The sequence below is a fragment of the Phodopus roborovskii genome, unplaced genomic scaffold, assembly GCF_943737965.1.
Source record: "Phodopus roborovskii unplaced genomic scaffold, PHOROB, whole genome shotgun sequence".
Taxonomy (NCBI): domain Eukaryota; kingdom Metazoa; phylum Chordata; class Mammalia; order Rodentia; family Cricetidae; genus Phodopus; species Phodopus roborovskii.
Window position 1 is genome coordinate 1,217,632 of NW_026125052.1, and position 26,865 is coordinate 1,244,496.

The 26,865-nt window shown below is 38.4% G+C and overlaps 1 protein-coding gene across 1 annotated transcript in view; it reads right to left on the reverse strand.

Annotated features, from left to right (window-relative positions):
- Positions 1-26,865, reverse strand: part of Aatf (apoptosis antagonizing transcription factor) — a 94,011-nt gene that overhangs the window by 28,613 nt on the left and 38,533 nt on the right. The window contains exons 5-9 of the mRNA XM_051183357.1: positions 24,436-24,550; positions 22,809-23,004; positions 21,910-22,074; positions 18,057-18,140; positions 883-950 (exon numbers count right to left, since the gene is read on the reverse strand). Coding sequence (XP_051039314.1) covers positions 883-950; positions 18,057-18,140; positions 21,910-22,074; positions 22,809-23,004; positions 24,436-24,550 — 628 coding nt within the window. The remainder of the gene's footprint in view (positions 1-882; positions 951-18,056; positions 18,141-21,909; positions 22,075-22,808; positions 23,005-24,435; positions 24,551-26,865) is intronic.

Genomic DNA, 26,865 nt, shown 5'->3' on the forward strand with positions numbered 1-26,865 from the left:
ATTGCACCTGTGAACAAATGCAAAAGGGAAATTGCAGTAGCAGCTAGTCATCCTACCTGACTTACACAAGGAAAACAATATGAGGGAGGAGGGAGGAATCTAGGGAAATCCAATTACTGTAATCTTAATATAATCTTAATTACCATAATCTATTTTATTGTAAAGGCAGATAAATGTACAATATAATCACCACTTAAATACAATTTGCTCTATCACATTAACTGTATGGTATATACCCCTACAACATTCCAAAGATACAGGAAATATCAACAATACCCTGTCCCAAAATTCAAATCAAAATTACTCCATCAACACTAATTTTTCATTGCCTACTCAAAATGCTGCTCTGCCCAGAATCTCATTCTGATATTTGCAGCTTTTGTTTCTTTTCATGCTTTTTGCGAATTATGGCTCGTGGTTATTTAAATACACACTACTCATTAGGCAGCACTCTAAAATGTCCCTCTTATTTTCAAACCACAAGATGAAGCATAGGAACAAGAGGCTTACTTCACTACTTTACATTCTACACTGACATCTAGGTAAAACTGCCACTTTCCATTTCCAATTGAACTGAAGCTTCTACCAAAGGGGTGGATATCTACAATAGGACAGATTAACAAAACAGATTCAACCGAGCAAGGAACCTGTTGCGCACACTACCCATTCTGACAGCTGAAAGCACAGGTTTAAACAGAAGCCTTTATATACTGGCCAGCAGTTGCTATGGCTATAAACACAATGCACACTAAAGGTGAAGAGCATAAGAAAGCCTGATAATTATCAGACCAGTCACTGCCTTAGAGGCAGAACTGAGAGAGTCCAATAGGAGAAACCGCTATACTAGAAGCTTGAATGAACAGAAAACCATATCTATATTACCTTCCCATGGCAACCTGATCATTTGGATCCAAGGAGCTGGTCTTCCGCTCTATGAGTTCTCGAAGGAGCTAAGGGGGGGGGGGGGAAAGCAACTGAGTTATTATCATCTACCAGCACCAACTGGCTTAAAAAGACACAGAAAGAATTCTGAAAGGCATAGTAACCACTCTTAAGCTACACTCAATAAGGGAGAATTTCCATTAGTCCTTTTATATTTATATAGTTTTTTCAAAGATAGCTACCACAATAGCTGAAAACAGATGTCCATTTGGATGACTTTATGGTACTACTGTTTGTTTCAAAGGAATCAATGAATGTGCAACATTCCTTTTACTGATTTTACAACCAGTTTTGCCTGTCCCATCAACAATGGATAATTTTAAAAGATCAGATGGGAGGGGCTGTGAACAAAAAGGGAAATGCATCGGCTTCCAACCAAAGGAATAATGGTGCAAAGTTAACTTCAGAACTATAACCCCAGCAACCAGAAAGCCTTCCCTGAATGAAAGTCTTAACTGTCAATAATGAAGAGTGTGGACTTCCTCCTCTCGCTTTATACAATCGTGCTCTACCATGCCAGTGATACCAACTGACTTAACCAAACATGACACAAACAATACACGCTGCCACTAAAGTTTTGAGGAACCAGAAAGAAGTTACTTATGTTCACTCCAAGTAAAATAGAGAGTGGGTCTCTATCCTCTTTGGTTAGCTCCATGGGGGTTCTAACATTACTCTCCCATTCTCTTTTTAATCCTGGTACTCCACTGCATCCAATAAAAAAATTCTCAATCTATACCTTTCACACACTTTGGAATTTGTACAGGGCCTTAGAGTCTTCAGTGTAAAGGTGTGATGGCATTTAAACATTAAAAGAAAATAATTTTAAGTTGCAATAATAAAATTTGGTGTCATCTCTCCTATATAAGTGCTATAAGCAGAGAAATGACAACAGGAATTAAGTTTCCAGACATCTCAGAGAAATCTAAAATAAACTACTTCCTGCTAGACATCCATCAATAATACAGGTTTGCCTTTAAACTTTGTTTCTTCACAAAAACAAGCAATTACTTTGTAGGTAAGGCATAGCAGTAATACAGATATTTCACCAAATTAAATAGCTGAAGCCTGTGCCAGGACGGAGAAGAAATAAATTCCTATGAAAGTAGTTTACTTTCTAATTTTCATTTGTACACATAAGTAGGCATTGAAGAAGTAAAATGTATAAAAATACCCACTTCCACAAGATGCAGCTTTATTGCACAAAGGAAAGGCTATCTCAATCGCAATTAAAAATCCTTCTGTGAAGTTTTCTCATTTGCTTATTTTGGGCATTATTACCACAGCAATTACCTTTAAAAATGCAGGGACCAGAGGCCACCGGTTTATTATCACTAGAAAACAGCAAGCTATTTCTCTACCCCGTTTATCTGATTGATTCCCAACATCTTCCTGGCAGCCAATCTATCAGTTTATCTCTCCTACTTCATCACAGTCACTTCTGGCAGCTAAATACAAGATCCAAATCCAGCGCTACACAGACCCACGACATGGTAAACCTGTGTAACGTGGTTGCTGAGTAAACAGCTGCCCTAGGGCTCAGCACAAATGGGTTCTGCTTCCTAGCCAATGTTCTGTAAGAAGCAAGTTGGTGAATGGGTGAGGGGAAAGGTTAATAATAATTTTTTTTAATGAAGAGAAAATAATGAAACGACTGCATTTTACTGCCCCTTTCTTGTTCCAGCCACATAAGAGATTACAGCCACCAATCCTGGTTTTCTTAATCACCCCTAACTCCTTGAGCCTGGACAGCCTTGGCCACTGGGGAGCAAATGCTCATGGAAGGCTACTCCAACACAACAGACACTGCCTCATCTGGAATAGAGCAGAGCACTACACCACCCAAAGAAGGCTGGACACTGGAGATGCACAACTGCAGAGGATTAGCAGCAGCTGCCACTCAAGCACCAAATTGGTGCTGTGTTTGCTTTCAAGAACTCTGTGTTCTACACACATCCTGATCTGCATCTAGAGCTCTTCTTAGTCACTCTCAATGGAGAAGGCACAACCAATCCATCTGCCTGTCTAGCTTTTTGGGTCCAAAATTTCATAAGAAATATTATCCATGCATAGTTATTTAGTAAAGTAATGAATGCAGTACTAGCTTCCAGACACCCTAAGAGTAAGAAGCAATCTCTTACCCTTGTCTGATGATAAGCCATGTGGGACCTCTTCCTGTATTTACTGATTATCCTTGTATCTTCAAGGAGAAACATCTATTTAGATTCTTTATCCATTTTAAAGTTGACCTGGGGGCCTAGAGAGATGGTTTGGTGGTCAAGAGCATTGGTTGCTCTTAAGGAGGACCCAGGTTTGGTCCCCAACACCTACTGGTGGTGCACAACCATCTGTAACTCTAGTCTCAGAGGGATCCAATGTCCTCTTTTGGCCTCCAAGGACACTGTGCACACACAATTCACAGACATAACTGCAGGCAATCATACACACACACACACACACACACACACACACACACAAACGTTTTCAAGCTGTAGGAGTTCTTACACGATGTGTATGAGGCTCTTTTAAAGGGAAGAGTCTTCCCACTTTCTTGATGCTACCATTTGCCCCAATTAAGTTGTTGATTTTGATATAGTCTATTTTTCCTCTGTTATTTGTACTTTCAATGTTATATATAGGAAATTATTGTGTGGCTCCAAGTCATAAAGATTTACTTCTATAAGTCAATCTAAGAGTTCTTCTGTTTATATGATCCATTCTGAGTTAACTGTGTATGGTATGTGGTGGAAAGGAAGAGGTCCGCCCTTACTCTTTCATACGTGGATGTCCAATTGTTCACCTTGTTGAAAAGATTTTTTGATGGGAGATATCATTCTGTATATGTTTCTCATACTGGTTTAATGAATAAAGCACTGTTGGCCAATAGGAAAGCAAAATAGGCGGAACTAGAAAACAAGGAGGATTAGAGGAAGTAGTAAGGAGGGGTCAAGATAAAAAAAACTGGGGAAACGAGACTCTGGCCCCTTCCCCCGGTAAGAAAACCACGTGGAAATATTAGATTAACAGAAATGGGTTAATACTTAAGACAGAGCTAGCCGATAAGAAACAAATAACGGGCCAACAGAATTATATCAAATACAGAGGGGCTGGCGTGGCAGCGGGACCAGACCAGCAGCGGGAGGAAAAACCATACCCCTTACAATTTTTCTTTTGGCCAAGCTATTTTTTAAAGAATTTGGGTTTAAGGCCACATACTGCCAGGCTTTCTACATTTGTGATCTGAGCTACTGACTCACACTTCTAAAGTTTGTAGACACAGACCCTGGAGAAGGAAAAGACTATGACAACCCTTTCTATAACTCAGCTGGCCTGAGAGGCAGGATTCCTAACACCTCTCTCCCTAGTACACAGAGATAGCCTGATTTCTGTGTGTGTTTAGACCCTCCCTCAATGAGGTACAAAAGCAGAATCCAGACCTGTAACCCCAGCACTACGGTGGAAACTGGAGAATAAAGAGTTCAGGGTAACTCCCTTACACTGCAAGTTCATGGCAACCATGAGCTACACAGACTGTCACAAAAAAAAAAAAAAAAAAAAAAAAAAAGTTTCATTTACTCTTCCTTCTGTTTAGCTTCCCACAAGAATTTTTACTTGCTCTGTCTCCTACTTTACCACCCCATTTTTATTTTTAGCTCCCCAATCTTTCAAACTAATACTAACACCAGGTGTGGTAATAATACATACTTTTAATTCCGGCACCTGGGAGATAGAAGCAGGTAGATCCCTCTGAGTTAAGGTCTACATAGAGAGTTCCAGGACAGCTAAGGCTACAAAGTGAGATCCTGACTTGAAGGAAAAAAAAATAAATAAATAAATAAAATCTAATTAGCCCTAAAAAAAAAAAAAAAAAAAAAAAAAAACACTTGTGATATTTTTTTCAACACTTCTACTGATTATTTGGGAATTTCACAAAATATACCTCAATCACACTTGCTTCCCATTCCTCCTAGATCCACACCTCCCATCTCCCTCCTCCCCCCTTAAGGGAGAGAGAGAGAAAAAGAAAAAAGAAAAAAACAAGCAAAAAACAAAAACATCAGTTTGTGTTGCCCACATATTCACTGGAGCATGGTCAAACTCCCAGGGGCCATCCCCTTAAACAAACATAACTGAGCTCTTTCCCAGCCTTAACATGCCCAGACTCCACCCTATCACTTTTTTTTTTTTTTTTTGGGAGATGGGGTTTCTCAGTAGCTTTGAAGCCTATCCTGGAACTCACTCTGTAGACCAGGCTGGCCTTGAACTCACAGAGATCCACCGGATCCTGCCCCGAGGCCACCACTGCTCAGCTCCCTATCACAATTTTTAAGGACTCGCTTCAGTGGCCTCCTGTCTAGACTATTTCTTTTTGGGGGGAGTTGGGATGGAGGGTGTCACAGAATCCTTCAATGTCCCTCATTTTTAACTATGAGTCTGTAGTCATCAATACAACGCAAATGAAGCTTCCTTGCCCATAACAGCCAGTGGGAGTATGGATTATGGAGTTCCACATGGGTTCCTGTGACAGTATGAACCACAGACAGAAACATGGCCTGTGGTCACAGCACAGACCATGGAGGTCTTTTGAGAAGACACAATCCAGAAAATGAACTGTTTTCCCATCTCAGACATCCTACTGTTGCTCAGAGCCAGGGTGAGTCTTCGGTGAGACTGCACTCTGGGCAGAACCTGTGCAAGGTTCAGGCTGCTGCACACCATCTTGCCCTGCTTAGCAACAAGAGGCTCTCTAGTCAGCACAGCCATGCTTCCATGCCTGCTGCTGCCACCACCTCTTTCTACCAGGCTCTGTTCTGACATCTTTCCTATCTCTCTTTCACGCTTTTATTCATCAAAGATGCATTACAAACTGTAGTGTATCATACACACACACACCTACATAATATAAATTTATGTATATGCACATATATTTTTCCTGCCTAAACAGCTTTACATGGAAACTTATTGAAACAAGTCATTGGTCTGGTTCAAAGTTTCTGGTTTCTGAAGCACCATAAATACTGAACTATTATTGAGACTCTTCTCAGATATCCTGTTGATGCCCAGAGTCAGGGTGACTTTGTGGTTGAGCAGTGCATCCCTTGGGAAGGATTCAAGAGAGAGCTGCAGGCATCTGCACATCTCTCTGCCCTTGGTGCTGGCAAACCTGCTGGCTCACTGAGTACAACCACTGTGCTTGTAACTGTATGGCCCCAGATTCCCCTTCCCCCATCAGGGTGTAGCATAGGCTGCAGTGGTGGTTTCCTTTGGCCTGTGCCTCCAAGTGGGCTGAGAACAAGCCTACTCTACCACAGCATGTTCCTTTGTCCACTGTGGCTCTGCTCCCATAACCATCACTGACCTGTGTCACTACCACATCTCTCTGCTCCGACATCTTTCCTTCCAATTTCATGAGACCACTTTTTAAAAGCATCTTCCCATAAGAGCCACCCTTTTTTAGTTGTTTCAGAGATATTGCAGGGTCTGCAGACTCCTAAGCTACCTTGTCTCCTCTTGGAGCTCTCTCAGATCCTGTCACTTCTGATTTTTACATCTTGAAGCTCATTAAAAAAAAAAAAAAAAAAAAAAAAAAAAAGACATGCATATACTATAATTTCAAATATTTGGGAAGGAATTTCTGTATTCAGTATAAGCTCAACATAATTCACTTTCCATAGGGTTTATGTTTCTCTAACTTCTTTCCTCAAGGTTCACTTACTCCTTGATTAACTCTACCGCCTAATATTTCTTCTTCCACTATCCTATTAAAACAAATAATACCTCCTTCTTCCAAGAGCATCCTTTAGTTAATCTGAACCACTAGTTACCTCTCCTTCTTCTGTAATCTCTAATAGGCCCTCACCAGTAAACATTTCTGCTGCTTACATCATCTTCTTTACTTGGCTATCAGCTTCTGGAAGGCAGGGAATATAATTATTCACATTCTTACATATATCCCTGCAAGAACACCACCCACATATTATTATTCAATATATTTTCCTGAGTCAAGTAGTAAGTAGTATTCCTAGAAATAAGTATTTAAAAAGTACTCAGCTTTTATAAGAAAAATACATTAGGAGAAAATTAATGAAGAATAGAATGGAAGTAAATTAGAATGAGAGGATAAATTCCAAGAAACATTATTCTGAAGACAAAAATGATTCACCTGTGGTTACTAGGGCAGAGAATAAATAGCTAGAAGCAGGAGTTAAGTCCGCCCAAGTCCCTTCCTGTCTCGGTCTTTGAGGACTCAGTTACTTTTTCTGCTTTTGACTAAGCTCTGTTGCACCTGGACTAGATTTTGGAAGGATGACAAGTTTAGACAACAGATGAAGTAGCTCTGTTTTCAAAGGCCATAATATTTCGCTAAATTTGGCTACTTGGCTTAAATTTACTAGTCAAAACAGAAAACTTTCTCATCAGAACTCACACATTTGTTTAAACAAATATATAACATCTTAATATCTAATAATTTACTAGAAGTGTAAGAAAATCACTATCTCACTATCAACATCAGGCTCTGATGTATGAACACAGTAATCTGAATGCTAGAAAACTTCTTAATTTTGCTTTCCTTTTCTTCTTAGTACAAATGAAAACAATTTAATGGCATCAATCTACTCTTTTGAATCTTTGCTAAAAGTAACAACAGAGTCAGCGGGCCATCAGATAAGTTTTACAACAGTCCCCATTGCAAATATTCTGGCCTCTTGGTCCCCAGACACATATTTTGGTATGTATTTTGTTTTGTTTTGTTTTAACCAGTTTAAAGGTAGGGGTATCCTTTGGGCTATATCTCAATTGCTGACTGTTTATGGGCACTATAGCAATATTTCTTTTAATAGTATCATATCACTCTATCATTTGTGTTAAAAGAATAGAGAAGTCACATCAAGCTGGAGGATTCACAGATAAGAAACTGGATGGAGAACTAATTTGTGTTCTGTAATTACTTTCTGGTAAGGACAAAAAGCCTAGCAGAAACAAACTCTCTTTTCACAGACCCCCTCTAGCATTCAGATGCCAATAATTCTTCAGCTCCACTAGAATCAATACTCTACTGACTCTGCCATCTTTTCAGCATCCCTCATCCTCATCCTCATTCTCTCCTCCAGTGCTCACCTTCTTTATTAGATAGATAATGATCCCACAGTTCCTAAGGACAACCTCTCCTGGTATGCATCCTTTACTCTCCTACAGGCTGTGCCTTTGTCATACAGATTCACAACCTCTTACTAGGAATAGAATCTTGGAGTTCAAAAGTTTTAGAATTTTAGCAAGGAAACAAAACAAAGTACATATAGTATAAATGTCTGGGCAGCACTGCAAACACAGGTGCATTTCTGGGTCTGAGTAACCTCACTCAATCTGATTCTAATTCCATTTACCTAAATTTTTCATCATTTCATTTCTCTTCATAGCTCTGAACAGTATTCCACAGTACACATGTACCACATTTTCATTATCCATTCATCAGTTGAAGGACATTTATGCTGTTTTTGTTTCCTAGGCTATTGTGAAGACAGCAGTAATGAATATCATTAGGATGCCAAGGAATGTGGTATAGATGGGTCATATGGTAGCTCTCCCACCCCCCGCTCCAAAACAGGGTTTCTCTATGTAACAGTACTGGCTGTCCTGGAACTCTCTCTGTAGACCAGGCTGGTCTTGAACTCACAGAGATTGCCCGTGTCTGCCTTCTGAGTGCTGGGATTAAAGGCATGTGCCACCACCACCCAGTATGGTAGATTTATTTTGAATTTTTTGAGGATTCTCTACACTGATTTCTAGAGTAGCTGAACCAATTTGCAATCGCCAACAGTGAATGAGGGAGTGGGATAAGTTAAGATTATGGATTCAGAGCCATCCCAGGAAGGTGCTGCATCACAGCAAGCTTAAACATAAACACAGTAACCACTGGGAACTTTTTCATTCTAGAATTACAGAGACTGGGTCTGTATTTCCTTGGCAAAACGCCATCCACATTAAATCTCAGCATCTGAACTCAATCAGCCCCACATGGCTACAAGAGAAACACAAGTCACTAATCAACCTTTGAGATGTGGCTGGTGTGACTGAGGAACTAGAATTTTTATTTTGTTCTATTTTAATAATCAAAACAAACTTGCTAAGTAGGGTGGCATATGTCTGCAATCCCAGCATTGAGAAGGTTCAGGCAAGAAGATCGTGAGTTCAAGAATGGTCAGGGTTACACAGTAAATTCCTGTAGAACACTCTTTTTGTACACTATGAATATGTATTACTTTTATTGAAGCTAACTGGCCAATAGCTGAACAGGATAAAGTTAGACAGGAGAGCCAGACTAGGAGAATGCTGGGAAGAAGGGCAGAGTCTGGAGTCGCCAGCCAGATATAGAGGGAGCAGATGAACATGTCATACTAATAAAGGTACCACCATGTAGTAGAGCATAAATAAGGAATATGGGTTAACTTAAAATGTAAGAGTTAATTAGTAATAAACCTGAGCTATTGATCAAGCATTTGTAATTAATATTAAGCCCCTGAGAGATTATTTGAGATTGGCTTGGGACAAGAGAACTCCACCTACAGTAAATTCTAGGGTAGCCTAGGGAAGATAGTGAGATTGTTTTGAAACAGCAACAACAAAACCCTTGTTTCATTAAATAAGGCTACTAGATTGAACAACGGCCTAGAAGAGTGAAAAGAAGAATTTCTCAGTAAACACACAGCAAGTATTCAAGTACTCAAATGAATGAATGGGAAAAAGAAATTTGAAGACTTTTTTTTTTTTTTTAAATTTTAAACACAGGGGTTTGCGATGTAGCTCAGACCGGCCTCAAACTCAGTATCTTCCCACCTTAGGCTCCAGAGTGCTGAAATTAAAAGCACATATCACTATACACAGTTTGTTGGGTTTCCTTCTCTTTTTTTTTTTTTAAATATAGGAAATTCAAAGCACCCAAAAGGTAGATAACAGCATAATGGACCCTCTCATGACCATCATCAATCTGAAGGCTCTTCTTATAACCTGGTTTCCAACAATGACTACATCCTTGAAAATAAAGAATTAGTTAATTATTAAATACAGAATCTTGCTATGTAGCCCTGGATAGTCTGGAAGTTTGCTATGTAGACCAGACCGGCCTTGAGCTCAGAGATCTGCCTGACTCTGCCTTCTGAATAGTGGCATTAAAGGCACACCTGGTTTTCAGGTCATATTTTTTTGTTTGTTTGTTTTTGAGACAGGGTATCACTGTGTATCCCAGGCTGGCCTCAAACTCCTAGAGATCCACTTTCCTCTACTGTTATATGCTGGGATTAAATTTATGCACCACCTCCCCCCTGGCTCAAGTCCTATTTTTAAAGAGGAGCTATGCAACTAAATAGAATTAGAGAACCCTCCTTCTTGTTAGAAAATTCTTGGGAAAGGAATTTCAGCAGATTAGCCTCTATAAATCCATAATTTGGCATAATAAATGCTAGTGGAATGGTCAAAATTGCATAAAAGTGATATATGTGCTCAAGTGGATTTTCAAATTTGTCCAATCAGAAGATGGCATAATGGACTACAAAGAAAATCAAGCTAGAATTAAGAACACTTGTGTTTCAATGTTCTGATTCAGTGTGAGTGCTATTCTCCCCCAGTCACTCATTGGAGCTAATTATATTCAATTTTAGATCTATAATGCATACACATTTTGAAAGATCTTATTAACTTATCCTCTTCTTTGTTAGAGCATTCTCCCTATAAGTTACTTTGAAGGAAGAATACATTAAACAGAACTTAAGGTACCTAATCAATATAAAGAGGTAGTTTCTTATTCCCTGAGAAGTACCAAATTCTTCACTTTCAGCTAAAAAAAAAAAATACCGCTGGGATCCTATGTTTAATTTACACTCTGCCAGTATATATTGAACTTATTACTACAAATCAGGCAATTCTGGCTATACATTTGCTTAGTAAACCTTCATGGTACCATTTATGTTTAAGAAAGTTTCTTCAACAGTTCTAAGCTAATCCTCCTTCTTTCCTGCCTAGTCCAATACATTTTACTGCTTAAGCTTTGTTCTACAGCTTTACCTGCAATGAGTAAAGCAGTGGTATGTAAGTCAGCATCTAACACTTTTTAAAGCAAAAAAAAAAAAAAAAAAAAAATCAAAAGAAATGAAGGTGCTAGGTATGACGGCACCCTCCTCTAATTCCAGCACTCTCTGAGCTAAGACAGAAGGTGTCTGTGAACTCAAGACCAGCCTGGTTCACACAGAGAATTCCAGGCTAGCCAAGGCAATATAGTGAAGCCATGGCAAGGCCCAGTCATGTACCTTCCCTTCACGTTGCAGCTTGATCAAACTTCTGGACTTGGCATTTAAAATCTGGCTTTGCTGGGTATGGTGCCACAGGCCTGTAATCCTTGTACTTGGAAAGTAGAGGCAATAGAATCAAGTGTTCAAGGCCAGCCTGGGCTACACGAGAATCTGTCTCAAGGAAACAAAACTTTAGTCAGTAAAATGTGCCTTTTGTCCTGTTCTGCAGCAACTTCCATGATAACTCAAGCTACTGACCAAGGCTGATGCTGATGCCATACTTGCTCTCAGTAATGACAATAATAATGTTAGCATTTTTAATACCAAGTGTCTAAAAAGACAGTATATACAAGCTACCATGTATTGCAAATAATATTCTTACACATGGAACATAAAATAATCTTGATCATTAGAATTTAATTAGACATTGCTAATTAGTTTTTTAAAACATTATTACTATGTCCCCAACTCAAAAATGGTTAGCTCCTTGCTCTACCTTCAGCCATATCAATTTTCAAATTTACTTGCATGTTCTCTCTAAAATCACCACTAAGATCTATGTGCAATGAATTTCATTAGACTTTTAAGAAACCCTATCCAGATCCCAAATACAAACATTTAAAAATAAAATTAAAAACAAAAGATTGCTCTTATAAAAGGCATCCATTTTCTAGTAATGTATTGGCAAGAGCAAGAAGAGATTCATATCAAACTTCCTAACATGCTGGGCCACTGGGAAGTTACATGCCAACAGTAAGAACACTGCATTGCCATTAACTTCAACGATGGCTTAAGACGCCACTTATTCTCACTTCTATTTAAATGCATAAAATAAAGCCACCACATCAACTGCCCATATTAATCACTCATTGAGTTAAAGAAAACCATCTTGTCAGACAACCTGCCATTCTCCACTTTTCAATACGATCAACTTTTAATAGTTTACCAATTAGTAATTACTTGTTTATGGCATTATTAAATATCTTGGATTCACAGGTCTAGCATGTAGCAAGGTCAGTTCTAGATATATTCTGATAGCTAATAAAAGGAAAAATTTGACCTACCAAAATGGTCACCAAAAAGGCAAAGCTTCTCCAGATACTCCTGGCAAGATTCAAAGTGACAAGACAAACCAGATCAAAACTAAACAGAGCTGGAAGCAACATACAAAATCCTAATGAACCCTTAGGAACCCGGATATCGATCTGTCAACATCTAAGTTCAATTAGGGTTTTCTGAACAAAATAACTTGCAAGGTGACAGGAAACTAATCTGAGGCCTGGGATATGAAAAGCGCAGTCACTTTATATAGCTATTGTTAAGGGCAATCACATCACAACTCCAAATCTTATAAGGATTAAATAAAGATGTCTGTCAACCACCTATTTACACTAGGAGGCTGGGACATAAACAATGTTCGGAGAATACTTGCTCCCAAATCATTAAGAATTCAGGTGTACCAAGAAAAAACTACCCAGGCTTTAAAAAAAAAAAAAAAGGAAACAAAAGAAAAACCTTAAGTGGTGGCGATGCAGGTAACACATCTTTAAAACAATAAAAGTCATAAAGTAGCAGATAGAATCATAAAGATGAAAATTAGGTCCTGAAATATTTCTGAATGACCATCTCTCATGCTCACTTGATGTTCTGTGAAATTGTCTTTAAGGATAAGCTTTGACAAGAGACGGACCAAATGCAAACCAATTTAATTCAAAAGTGAAACATACACTGCTTTCCTGCAGAAGCAACTCACCTTTCATAAAGCCCTCTTGCTAGCTACACCACACCTTCAGCGATCCAGCTTCCACACAGACCAGTATCACAACTATAAAGCTAATGTTTTCATTAGAATTATTAAGTAACAGGAGCTCAATAAATCATTTGCCTTCTAAAGAAAAAAATTACTTTCTAATAACATAATATTTCTCTCAGGTCTAAAGAAATGAAGCTTATTTATTTACAAACTGAAAACCATAAAGCTATAATTTTTTTATGGTTCAAGAATGAAATATTTAAGAAATAAAGAGAGGTACATCAAAAGAACAAAATTTGGTCTATGAAACCTGGAGATTGAGGCTAATGTTGCCATTTGTTATGTGATTTTTTTTCAAAGGAGGCTACTTAACTTTTAAAACTCTACTTCTAAGTCTTTCAGCTCTAAAACTGCTACAACCAGGAGCTGAAAAGATGGCTGAGTGGTGAAGGTACTTGCTACCAAATCAACAACCTGAGTTCACATGTACAAACCTGTACTCAACCACCTATGTGTATGCACACTCACTCACACATACAAATAAATAAATGTAATAAAAATCTTTTAAGTGGTAGGATTAGGCCAATAAGGTAGCTCCGGAAATAAAGGTGTATGCCACCAAGCCAAGTCTAATGATCTTAACTTGATCCCTGGGATGCACTTGGCAGGAAGACAAAACTGACTCCTCTGACCTCCACATGTGCACCATGTATATATATATGCACATAATACCTACACAATGATACAAAATAAATAATTAAACAACTGCAATAAAAATGTAAATGATGGGATTAAATTATCTTCAACCACTGATGAGGTTGAGGTAGCAGGACTGAGAGTTCTAGGCTGGGCTACACAGTGAAGCTGTCTCAAAAAAAAAAAAAAGATGATTAGAGCCAGTGAAATGTCTGTGTTAGATAAAAAGAGCACTCAATGTCAAACTTAACTACTTGAGTTCTACTACCCCAGGACTCACAAGGTAGAGAAAACTAACCGACTCCTCCAAGCTGTCTATATACATGCTGTAGCACACAAGCACACACATATACTACTAATAAACTAGTACTGTGGCAGCTCCCCTTGAGGCATGGACATTTTAAGCATTTGATTTGGTGAGGTTTTGAAGGTGTAGTCTTGTTAGAGGAAGTACATCATAGTGAGGAGGTCTTTGAAAGTATATAGCCTTGCTGTGTTTCCAGTTAGCTCTGCTCCATGCTTGAAATTAAGGATGTGATCATTCAGCTTCTTGCTTAGCCTGTCTGCTGACATGCCTCCTTTACATATGGACTTTCTCTCTGGAACCAGAAACCCAAAATAAACACTTTCTTCTATAAGATACTTTCAGTTCAGTCAGAGTGTTCTATCACAGTAACACAGACAAGTAATTAATACAGACATGATAATTTTAAAAAGTCATTTTAAAGGCAAAATAAATAAAAAATTAAGCTGGCAAGGTGAAGCAAGCCTTCAATCTAGAGCTCAGAAGGCAGAGAAAGGAGGACCTCTCTTTGAGTTCCAGGCCAGTCTGGCCTGCAGAGTGAGACCCTGCCTCAGATTGGATGGATGGATGGATGGATAAATGATTTAGCTCCCTCATTTTTGTCTGTATAAATATGCATGAGTGTATAAGTGTGTTTATACCTGTACCATTATTATTAAATAAAGTAGGCATGCTCCTAAAGTTCAAGGACCATTAAGAAACAAAGAGTGAAAGTGAAAGTGAATGTGTGAGCAGGTGGGGGGTGGGGGGCAGGTTGACCCTATACATCATTCTCAGTAGTTAGGGCACTTACACAGCCTCATAATGCCTGAATTAACCAAGTAAGCCTTTAAGTCCTCACAATGGAACATTAAAATTCAATGTGGCTATAATCTCTTCCTTATAAAACATGGACCCAAAGAGTTTAGCCTAAAGTATGTTAAAAAAGGTGAGAGAGAGAGGGAGGGGTACTATATTCACCATCTACCTCATCCTCATGACCATATTTTAAAAAGACAAAAGAGAAAAATAAAAGAAACTCACAGGCCTATTGTAACACATTATACCCCTTCTGAATGTAACACTTAGCTCAGGCTCACAACCCTGACAAATAAGGAAAGCACTTTATGAAGCCAATTTAATTGGGAGGTGACAGAAAACATACAGCCATTTTCTTTAGCCTTATCACTGAATTGGCTTCAGTTCCAATCTCTGGTAAATCCCACTCAACAGAAGAAATTAACCAGGTCAGCAGAACAGGTGCTACGCTGTGTCTGTCAAGGGCCTGGCATCACCACAATTACTTGCACACAATGAAGCAGTAATCTTTACAGATCATCTCTTCCAAGCAGCATATTGAGGAGGGGGAGGAAAACTGAAGGGAGGAGATCGGGGGAGTAAAGGGACAGTGAGTAGAAGAGGAATAAGAAATGAGAAAAGGCAAGAAAAGAAAATGAATGTGCAGCTGCCTTGCAGCTCAGCAGATGTCAGGATGTGATGTACGAGGCTAGGATAAGCTGTCGTAGCCTGCTGCCAAAGAGTGGTAAGTGATTAAAGCTTGCACAGTTCTAAGCACCATATTTAGAATCTGTGGGGTTTCAAGACTTGCACCCGTGCCTCGCTGTGCCGCCAGATGTTAGCAACTGGTCCAGTTCCTACCAAGTGTGCAAGGGTGGCAGCAGTTGGTACAAAAGCAAAGCAATCTGGAATGCTTCCGGAGACGCTGTACATTAACAAGTGTCACCCATCATTCACCTTTACAGAAGGCTGAAACAACTCCAATTTGCTGCCACTTCCCTCTTGGGAAACAGCCAAGATAAAGTTGTGCCTGGCAGCCCCATTTGTTTCACTCAGGTGTTTCAGCTGCCTTACTGACCTCTATTAGTTTAAGTTTTAATTTAGATTAACCTCAGCACCCCAATTAACCAGCAAGGGGAAAAGCTAAGATGTGGCTAGTCATAACTCTGAAATCAGAATTTATTGAAGTTAAAATTATTAATTAGGATGAAGGACCAATCAAGTAATGCTATTTCTTAAACAGAACTTCAGAATTAAAATAAATAAATAAATAAATAAATAAATAAATAAATAAAAGGGAAGACAAAGAAATAAGGGGGAAAATAATCTTCAAAGGCTCCATGATCTTGCCAGTGGAATCAGCTTCTGTCTATAACTTCAGCAAGTTCAGTTTACCTTCCTCAGGCTATTTAACTCACAATGCACTTTTATTCCAGCAATGTACACTTCAACTAATGAGAACTAGAACATTTTTAATTGTCCCTCCTGATCTCACACAATTAAATAGCATTAATATCTTGTATCAAGTCTCTACAGAACGTTTCCCATCCTTCTGACAAATGGGTTTAAGAAGAGGAGAAAAAGAAAAGAATCAAGACCCCTGACTGGAGCAGCTGAGGCCAATACTCTCTCTTTTATCCTCAATATACTTTCACATTCACTTATGGCAATAATCTATATCAAATATTAAAAATGGTGGGACTAGAGCACTTGCAGCTTTTGTAGCAAACTACAGTTTGATTCCTAGCACCACATCAAGACAGCTCAGAATCACCTATAACTCTAGTTCCATGGGATCCAATACCCTCCTTTGGACATGGGCACTGCATGCACCACTGTAAGTGTACACAAATATACAAAAAACACTTTAAATAGATAAATGAATAAATACATCCCTCTTTACATGGCAAGTGAGAGACATCCCCAATACAGATCACATGTTCTTATTTTATCTATAATTTTCCTAAGAGGTTTCTAACTTCATATGCAAAGTAAATCTATCATGACTAAACCTTCAACAAGCTGTTGTAAATTCTCTGGAAAAAAAATTAACTAAAAATTAAATAAAGTCTTATTTTAATAAGCAACTGCCCAATAAAAAACAGAAAAACAAAACAATCACTGGGCAAGAAAACATATTTTATTAATAATATAATTTATCAAGAGATTCAAATATAAAGTTACTGTAGCCTTTTAGACTACCTCAAACATTTAGTTCATCTAACTAAGCAGCAGGATTACTAATATTGTCAGGAAAATTGGGGGAACTCTCCTGAAGATACAAACACTAGGCTGAGAATAGGTGGCACACCCCTGTATCTCACTCAGCACATGGAAGGTAGAAGCAGACAAACTGCAAGCTCAAGGTTAACACAGTGAGAGGATGTCTCAAAAAAGCCAAAACAAACAATTACAACAAGAAAATAAAAACTTGAGAACTGGACCATAAGTCAATTTTTATCAATTATCTCTTTTAACATATTAGACAGACAAATGGAAGAATCAACAGTAGCTTACATTTAATATACACTAGGCTGATTTAAATACACACCAAAAATTCCAATAAAGGGGCTAGAGAGGTGGCTCAGTGGTTAATAGTATTTGCTGCTCTTGCAAAGGAGCTGGGACAAATTCCCAGCACCCACATGAAGGTTCATAACTGTCTATGACTCCAGTTCCAAGGAATCTGATATTCTCTCTTCTGGCCTCCTCGGGAACAAAGCACATTCATGGTAAACAGATAGGAAAATAAAGACTGAATTGGGTTATAGAACCAGAAATGCAACTCAAGAACTCTAAGATCCCAGTTCTTGCCTAGCAGGTACAAGGCTCTGGGTTTGATGGCTAGTACCTGGAGTGGGAGAAGAAAGTTAGACTGAACAGCTATTGTGGTAGTACACACATGTGATCTTACCACTCAGGAGACTGAAGCAGGGCTGCCAGTTTGCAGCTGCCTTAGGCTGATACACAGTGAGACCTTTTCTCAAAAACTGACAACAAAAATATACAAGAAGCACCCAGCAGAAGACAAAGAAAAATAATTGACTCAAAGAAGCGTAAACTGTTTTACAGACAACTTAGACCAGAGCAGTATCATTAGATAGCTGCAGCTGTTTTCACCTCCAAAGGAAAATGCAAAACCAACAATCCAGAATAACACTATTTAAGTCAATTCAGAATACAGGAGTGCTAACTCCTTTTTTACTCCAAAATAAGCCATCTTTTATTCAAAGAATGCTATCAGTAGACTTAAAAGTAAAATCCTGGCTTGTTTTAACAAAAGAATGTGTAAAACTCATACCTGGTGGTAGAAGTCATCATCATCAAATATTTCTTCATCCAAATCCTTCAAGTGAGCATTGGCAGGAACTTGAGGAAGGATCTCCTATATCAGTGGGGTGTAGAAGGGCATGAATTCCAGCAATTCTATCCAATCAACCTTGCTACTCAAATTACTGTCTTAAGGTCAAAGCACATTTTCTTTAAGACAGAAGATCTTATAAGACATAAGATCCATCGACTGAGCGATCTATAGATCTATCCATCCATCCACCCATTTAGCTATGTTTGCCACCCACCTATCCATCCAGCTATGTTTGGTTTGGTTTTTCTTTTTCTTTTCTTCTTCTTCTTTTTTTTTTTTTTCTTCCCCCTTTTTGGTTTTTTGAGACAGGGTTTCTCTATTATTTTGGAGCTTCTTCTGGAACTCACTCTGTAGACCAGGCTGGCCTCAAGCTCACAGAGATCCACATGCCTCTGCCTCCCATGTGCTGGGATTAAAGACGTGCGGTTATCAACAACTGGCTATGTCTCAGTGTAGCCCTGGCTGACCTGGAACTCCTATAGACTAAGCTGATCTTGAATGCACAGTGCTGTAATTAAAGGTATGGGCCACCAAATCGAGCAAAAACTCTTAAATATATAAATGCTTTAAAAAGAAAAAAGTTCAAGAATAATCTGAGCACACTATAGCAAGGCCAGGTCTAAAGAAGGGTGGGGGTGGGGGAGATTAACAGGCAGTGACAGAATAAAGAAGTATAAGTAATCATGAAAATGTGTACTCTCATTCTAACAAAATCCACACAAATTCAAATTAGAAAATACTATTTTTCACCTTTTAGACTGGTAAACTTGGAAAATAGCTAGGGGACTAGAATTAATAGGAGCCTTTTGGGAGGTAATTTGGCAACATCTATCAAGATATAATGTATTTTCTTTAACATTTTCACTTTTAAAATTTCATCCATACATCCATACAAACAGAAACTTTTAAAATTTCATCCATACATTCATACAAACAGAAAATATCTAGAAATGTTTCCTATAGTTTGTTTCTAAAATTGGAGACATCAAAAACATCAAGTTTGACTAACTATAGCTTATAGTCACACAATGAAATTTCTTTTTTTTTTTTTTTTTTTTTTTTTTCAAGACAGGGTTTCTCTGTGTATCTCCGCTATCCTAAACTTCTGTAGATCAGACTAAACACGTGCACCATCACCTCCCAACAGAACATACAATGGAATTCTTTATAGACAGAAAAATATAAAGTAGACTTCCATGATATGATAAAGTACCTAAAATATAGTATATTTTAAAATTACACTATTTTTAAATATAGTGACATTTTGATTATTTGTTTAAATGCACATATATCAATTTGATTTGATTTTAGAAAAGAAACCCTGAGGTGCTAGAGGCAGTTAATGGCTGTTCAGAGGACGAGAGCCATATTCTTCAGTGCTAAGTTGTCCTTGCTCAAGTAAATCATCCTCCACCCATGCTCATGCAGGCACTAATTAAAATCAGTGGGCCACTCCAGGCAATCATGGCACACACCTTAAATCCCAGCACTTTGAAGGCAGAGGCAGGCAAATCTCAGTGAGTTCAGGACCAGCCTGGTCTACAAAGTAAGTTCCAGGACAGCCAGGACTATTACACAGAAACTGGGGGAAAAGACAAAAAAAAGCAGTGGGCTACAAACAACAAACAAACAAACAGAAAATGAAAGCAGAAGGAGACTAGGAAGGAGGAAAAGTTTAGTGGGAGGGGAAAGGGGATAAGAGAATAATGGAGAGAATATGCTTAAAGTACATACCGTTTGTGTGTGTGTGTGTGTGTATGTGTGTGAGAGAGAGAGAGAGAGAGAGAGGGGAGAGAGATGAAATTGTGGGGAAACAAAACTTTTTAAAGATTTAAAAGGGAGCTAGAGAAATGGTGTGGGGTTAAGTGCATGTACTACTCTTCCAGAGGACTAGAGTTCAATTCCAGTGCCTCTGACCTGCACTCACATGCACATACATGAGCGTGTGCATACATGCGTGCATGCAAACACACACCTAAAAATAAATATTTTAAAAGGAAAAAAATTACATGTTATGTGTTTATATGTGTTATATATGTTACACAAATATTTACATGTGTTTACATGAAGTATGTATACCTACATATACAAATATGTATATATAATTTATATTTACATGTTACATATGTCATATACATAAAGCTTATAAAAAATGATCATAATTGGAAGTTTCAGAGTAAGAAAAAGTTTACATTTAATTTTAATTCTTATGAAATTAAAAAGTATTGAGTATATTTTTTCAGTAATTAAAAAATAAAAATGTGTAACATGGAAGGGGAAAAACTTCAGAGTCTTACCCACAGAAAATGACTGCAAGGAGGGGGAGAATTAGCCTCTCCAGGGATAAGCTCCCTTACTAGTTATCTGATATGAAGTGGACAGCCCTAAAACCATATACACACAAACAACAAAAAAGATTCAGCAGGTTGCATTTAGATATTTGTGTACACCTATACATATATATGTAAAAATAATAAACAAAGAAAAACAGGCTATCATTTCGGGAGGGGGGGTGTGGAAGAGGCTGGAAGAAGGAAAGGGGGAAAAATAATGTAACTCTAATATTTTTATTTTTCTAATTTATTTTTATTTCATGTGCATTCATGTTTTGCTTGCATATATGTCTGTGTGATGTTGTCAAATCCCCTGAAACTGGAGTTATAAGTAGTTATGTGGGTGCTGGGAATTGAACCTAGGAAGAATAGCCAGTGCTCTTAACCAATGAGCCATCTCTCCAATCCCTTAATACTGTTTTAAAGAGATCTATAAACATAAAAAATATGGTGGGCTTAAGAGATGGCTCAACAGTTAAAAGCACTTGCTGCCTGGGCAATCGTGGCTTACCCCTTTAATCTCAGCACTTGGGAGGCAGAGGCAGGCAGATCTCTGTGAGTATGAGACTAGTCTGGTCTACAAGAGCTAGTTTAGTTCCAGGGTCAGACTCCAAAGCTACACAGAGAAACCCTGTCTCGAAAAACCAAACCAAACAAAACAAAAAAACACACACCTGTGGTCCTTACAGAGGATCCAGGTTCAGTTCCCAACACCCATATGATGGCTAACAGCTATCTGTTAACTCTAGTTCCAGAGGATCCAATACCGCTTTTGGCCATCAAAAGCACTGGATGCTCACAGTGTGTGCACAGCATACATGGAGGTAAAACATTCATACACATACAAACAAAACAGGTCAGTGTGGCAGTGGTGGCACATGCCTTTAAACCCAGCACTTGGGAGACAGAAGCAGGCAGATTTCTTTTGAATTCAAGGCCAGCTTGGTCTACATAGTGAGTTCCAGGTCAGCCAGAAGTATGTAGAGAATACCTGTCTCAAAAATATTCCCCTCAAAAGCCACCTCAAATAAAAATGTTTTCTTTTAAACATAAGAATTTTAATATTCCACTCTCAGATCCTTTTCTAGAGCACCCAAGGCAAACATTAAACAAATGTCCATTTTGTCATTTCTACACAGTAGCTCTGAAATTAAATCTTAGGGTCTGCAGTGCAGGACAGTAGTAGAGGGTTTGCACAGCAATATGAGGCCCTGGGTTTGATCACTAGATCACAGAAACAACTACAACCAACCAAATTCCCTAAGTCTTAAAAACCGGATTTTTCACATTTCTCCTGCCAAACTCCTATATCAAATGCAAAATCAGGAGATAAAGCCTTATACTAACAATCCAACAGAGCAGTGATGCTTCATCATTAACTTCTCTTAAGAGTTGATCCCACATTTAACTAGCCCCAGAAACTATTCCCATAAACTCATGTGTCCCAGAGTTCTTACCGGTTCTCCAGGCAAACTCTCTGCTACAGGCTCAGGGGCTGGCTCAGGTTTGCCAAGAATTTGGTAGACAGAACGCTTGGTTTGTGTCCTTCGAAGCAATCTTTCTTTGTCCATCAGAATGTGATCAATCTGAGTCAATATAGAGCGTTCAAAGGCACCAAAACCCTGCAATAACATTAACCAGTGTCAGTGCTAAAGGCAGCTAAGCTGTCTAAGAAAGCTGTCTTTGCAGGAGGGTTTTCTGTTAAAAGCTGAATATGTCAGTAGTTATGACTATTTTCAGACAAATCTTAGTCTAAAGAGTCATCACTTTCTTCTGTCCCTTTAATAGTATCTTCAAATCTGCTTATTTAAGTATTTCATACTTTCATCACCTGTACCAGGCTTTCTTTCCAGAATAAAACATTCTAATGAAGCTAAAATCAAATGGTACAAACTTCAGTAGAAGTAGTTCAGTGAATCTGAGAACAGAAATAACTGCTTACTATTACACTGCAAACATAAGCTATACTTCCTATTTCTTACAAATGCTTCAGTTGCCACAATGTATCACAGACACAGACAAGTATGCACGCATGCGCACACACGCGCACACACACTTTGATGGTCTGAATATGTATGGCCCCCAAAGACTCATATATTTGAATGCTTGGCCTATATGGAGTGGCAATATTAGGAGGTGTGGCACTGTTGGAGGAAGTGTGTCACTGTGGGGACGGGCTTTGAGGTTTCATATGCTCAATCTGTGCCCAGTGTGGGCCACAGTTGCTTCTGCTGCCTACAGATCAACCTTTATAAGAATTGCCATGCTCATGATGTCTCTTCATAGCAATAGAAACACACACACACACACACACACACACACACACACACACACACACACACACACACACACAAACCTTGCCCAGTTTTCCAGAAGCAAGCTTGGTTTTATCATGCCACTTCTGTAGTGTACGGTTCCTGTAGACTGTAAAGTCAGCAAAGCGCTTTGCCATGAAGCTGGGATAGTTCTCCATCTCTAGCTTCCTCTTTGGTGGGGCCTTTCTTTGCTTCTTCTTTTCTACTAGTTCATCATCTTCACTAGAAATCTCTTCACTACAAAACCAGTAAGAACATTAAATTCAATGTAAATATTGCTTAAGTAACAGATTAGATTCACATCAAGTATTGAGACCCTACCCATTACTGTATCAGAAACATGAAGATGGCTTTTGTATGTTTGAAAAGAATGTTAATAGTGCTAGAGAGATGGTTCAGTGATTAAGAGCACTGGTTACCCTTCCAGAGGACCTGAGTTTGATCCCTATCATCCACATGATGGCTCATGACTATCTATAATTCCAGTGCCGGGGGATCTGACCCTCTTCTGGCCTCCACAGATATATATACACGCATATATATATATATGCGTGTATATATATGTATATATATATATATATATGTATATATATATATATGGTACACAGACATACATATAGGCAAAACACCTATACACATAAAATAAAGACTAAATGTTTTTAAAGTCCATAAGGACAATCAAAGACTCATGGAAATTTACAAATAAATATCAAAAGCATCTGGGTTTAAATTGTTTTTAATGGTAAGCACATTATAAAAAGAAATGAGGTTATAAAAACATTACTTGAAATGTATATGAAGCAGGCACATATTGTTATAGGAGAGACTTTAAAACTTTAAAAATTAAACACATACTCACATTTCTGTGACCTTAAATCCAAAAAATCAATAAGAGAAACATATTTCCATAACCAACTGCTAAGAAGAGGTGACTAATATTAATTGAACCAAATGAAGAAAAGCTGAACATGAAAAAAGAAAACAGCACTAGCCTGAAACAGATCAAAAGCAGCAGAGGAAGGTCAGACATTCCAAGCATGTGCAGGGTTTCATCCTTCATTACTTCCTAAACAATCTACCTAGTTATCTATGTTGTGTAATTGATATTAAAAGCAATTCAGGGATGATATAAAGTCCACAGAAGGATGTACACAGAACTCAACATCTGCAGATGTGAGTATTGGTGGAAGGTTTCAGAGATATTCCCCCTTGGATACAGAGGGACAATTGCACATGTGATGAAAATCACTATGAAAATATACTACAGCCTCTAACTACTTAGCCAACTACACTCATTGTAGTAGTATTGGTTCCAACACAGAAGGTGTTCAAGGAGATGGTTTGAACTGAGTCCACTGTGTAGGCATAAAATATTTCATAACACTAAATATGATTTTAATCTACTAATTATTATACAACAAAAGAGAAGGCAAGTATTTTGCCTATGGCTACAAAGATAAGAAGGTATAACAAATTTAGAAGCAACAGTCTAATCTCCATCATCCTGTTCTGACCAACAGTTAAATACAAAAAAATGGCCCAACTTTAACTATTATCAAATTTCATATCTATCTCTCTGGGAAGGACATGGTTTTCTTTTTCACACAGGATAGAAATCTGTCCAGATGAAAAGAAAATAAACAAGCCATGGTTCTGCTTCCTCCTTACCTCTCCGTCTTGGGTTTCATCCCATTTACTAGGTGTCTAGTGTCTGGGTACTGGAAAAGCAACTCTTCCTGAAGATCCACCAATGATCTTAACAACGCTTTAAGTGCTTTGTGACCTGGGATAGAAATAAAGCACAGAAAGGGGATAATTAGTCATTTACAACCCTCTACAGTGGCAGATGGTTGTCATTTACTGTCTCCTGAGCAGTTCTGGCTGGGGAGAATGCAGGAACAGAGGCAGGACACAGACAGTACTCACTGAAATCAACACTGGGAAAATTATGACAGTGCCTATCTCATATGGTAGTAAGAAACAAGCAAGATAGCAGGTAGAAGGTACTTAGAAATGTGTCTGCAGATAGAAAGTCTTCACTGGCCAGTTCTTAAAGTCAGTAACTTTGACAAACTTCTTGCCTGTTATCATAACTAATACAATTTCCCCTTAATACCAAGTTCCTTACAGGCTACCCACATATCTCTTGGATGATACCTCTGTCAAGCAATTCCTTCCCAAAGTCATTGTTTCCTGAAGAATACAATTCAGTTTTCTCTCTCCCCGACCAGATCTCATCTGCCTCAGATATGAGCTGTAAATCAGTCTCTCAACCTCCAAACACATCCTACAGAAAATCTCTGTCCATACACAAAACTCAAGTTAGGGTGCTGGGGACATGGCTCAGTGGGTAAAGCATTCGCTGTGTAAGCATGAGGACCAGGGTTCAGATTTCCAGACTTACATAAATGCCAGGCAAGCACAGTGGACCACTAAGAATCCTAGCTCTTAGAAAACTGAGATGACATCCACAGAATAAGCTGGCCAACTAGACTAGCAAAAAAGAGCAAGCTCCAATCTTAAACGAGAGTCTGTACCTCTCATGAATAAGGTGGAGAACAACCAACGAAAATGCCTACCTAATGTTTGCCTCTGGTCTCCACATGCACAAGCATATATGTGCATGTATCCATGAGAACATGTATACACACATGAATGCACACCACACACAGACAAAAAACAAAACCAAACCAAATAAATAAAAAAAAAAAAACCCAAATTAATCATTTCTAACTTGCAATACTGAAATGTATACTAATGTATACAGAATTTGGGATGCTCGGGTACCAGGCCATTTGAGACTACACAGCAAAGATCCTACAAGGGAAATGGGTTTATTCAACAGAGACAATATTCTCACTTGATTCTTACACTTAACAGGATGCATCTGTACTACAGTTGGTCAGGATTAAATAGGGCTAAGAAGTTAAAAAAAAAAAAAAATCTGGGGCTATGACTCAGATGGCATACTGATTGCCTAGCATTCACCAAGGCTCTGCGTTTGATACTCAGCACCATCATAAACTAGGCTTGGTGGCACACCTATAATTCCAGCATTCAGGAGGTGAAAGTAGGAGGATCAGAAGTTCAAAGTTATCCTCTGTACTACAAAGAGAATTTGAAGTGAGCCTGGGCTGAAGACTTTGTCTCAAACAAACCAAAAACATTAAATACCAGACCTTTGCTGGGCATGGTGTCAGACACTTTTATTCTCAGTATTTGGGAGGAAGAGGCAGTCTGATCTACACAGTGAGTCCCAGGACAGTCAGGGCTACACAGAGAAACCTGTCTCAAACAACAAATAACCCCAAACCCCTGAGACTTCAACTCTTGTTTTCTGTATTAGACTACCCCTACTAAAGAGTTCCCCAAATATCTATAACCAAAATTTATTTGTTGAGACACTCAGATTTCTCTATGATAACCAAATTCCCACATCTTCAGTAACTGCCAGACAGTTCCTGCCTTAATACCCTATCACAATTCAAACCTGCCATCTCAGAAACAGAACTTTGTTCCACCTAGTATTTCCCCTTTGACTATTTTTTTCTCCAGCATTGTTTCCACATATCACTGATATTTGGATGCCTGTAACTCTATACACACAATTGGCTATGAATTTCCATATTTCCCATTCATATGATCACTAATAATTGTTCATCTGTGGCCATGGTTCAATAACTTCTTTCCTCTTTTTTAAGCTATAATCACACAAGCACCCCCTACTTTCATTCAACAACCTTTGCAGTTAATCCACACTAACTTCAAAACACACAAACTTTTACTAAGTGATTTTTTTCTTTCTTTAGTCTTATTCTATGTTTCTTTCTGGTCTCCTTTTTCCCACCTAGCCAATTCATCAATGGGGTACCACCAACACATGTTAAACAATAGCTCCATCCATATCATTTTATTTTTACATGCAGCTAAGAGGCTAAGCAACCTGAAAAAGCCTTCCCAGACTAGCCAGAAGAACTCCACGACCCAAAACAACTTTATATTCCTTTAACTTATCTGCATATAAAGTCACATAAATGCAATTTCCTTATTTAGATGAGATTCTTGATTATGTCTTTTATGAATTCTATAATCCTTTCA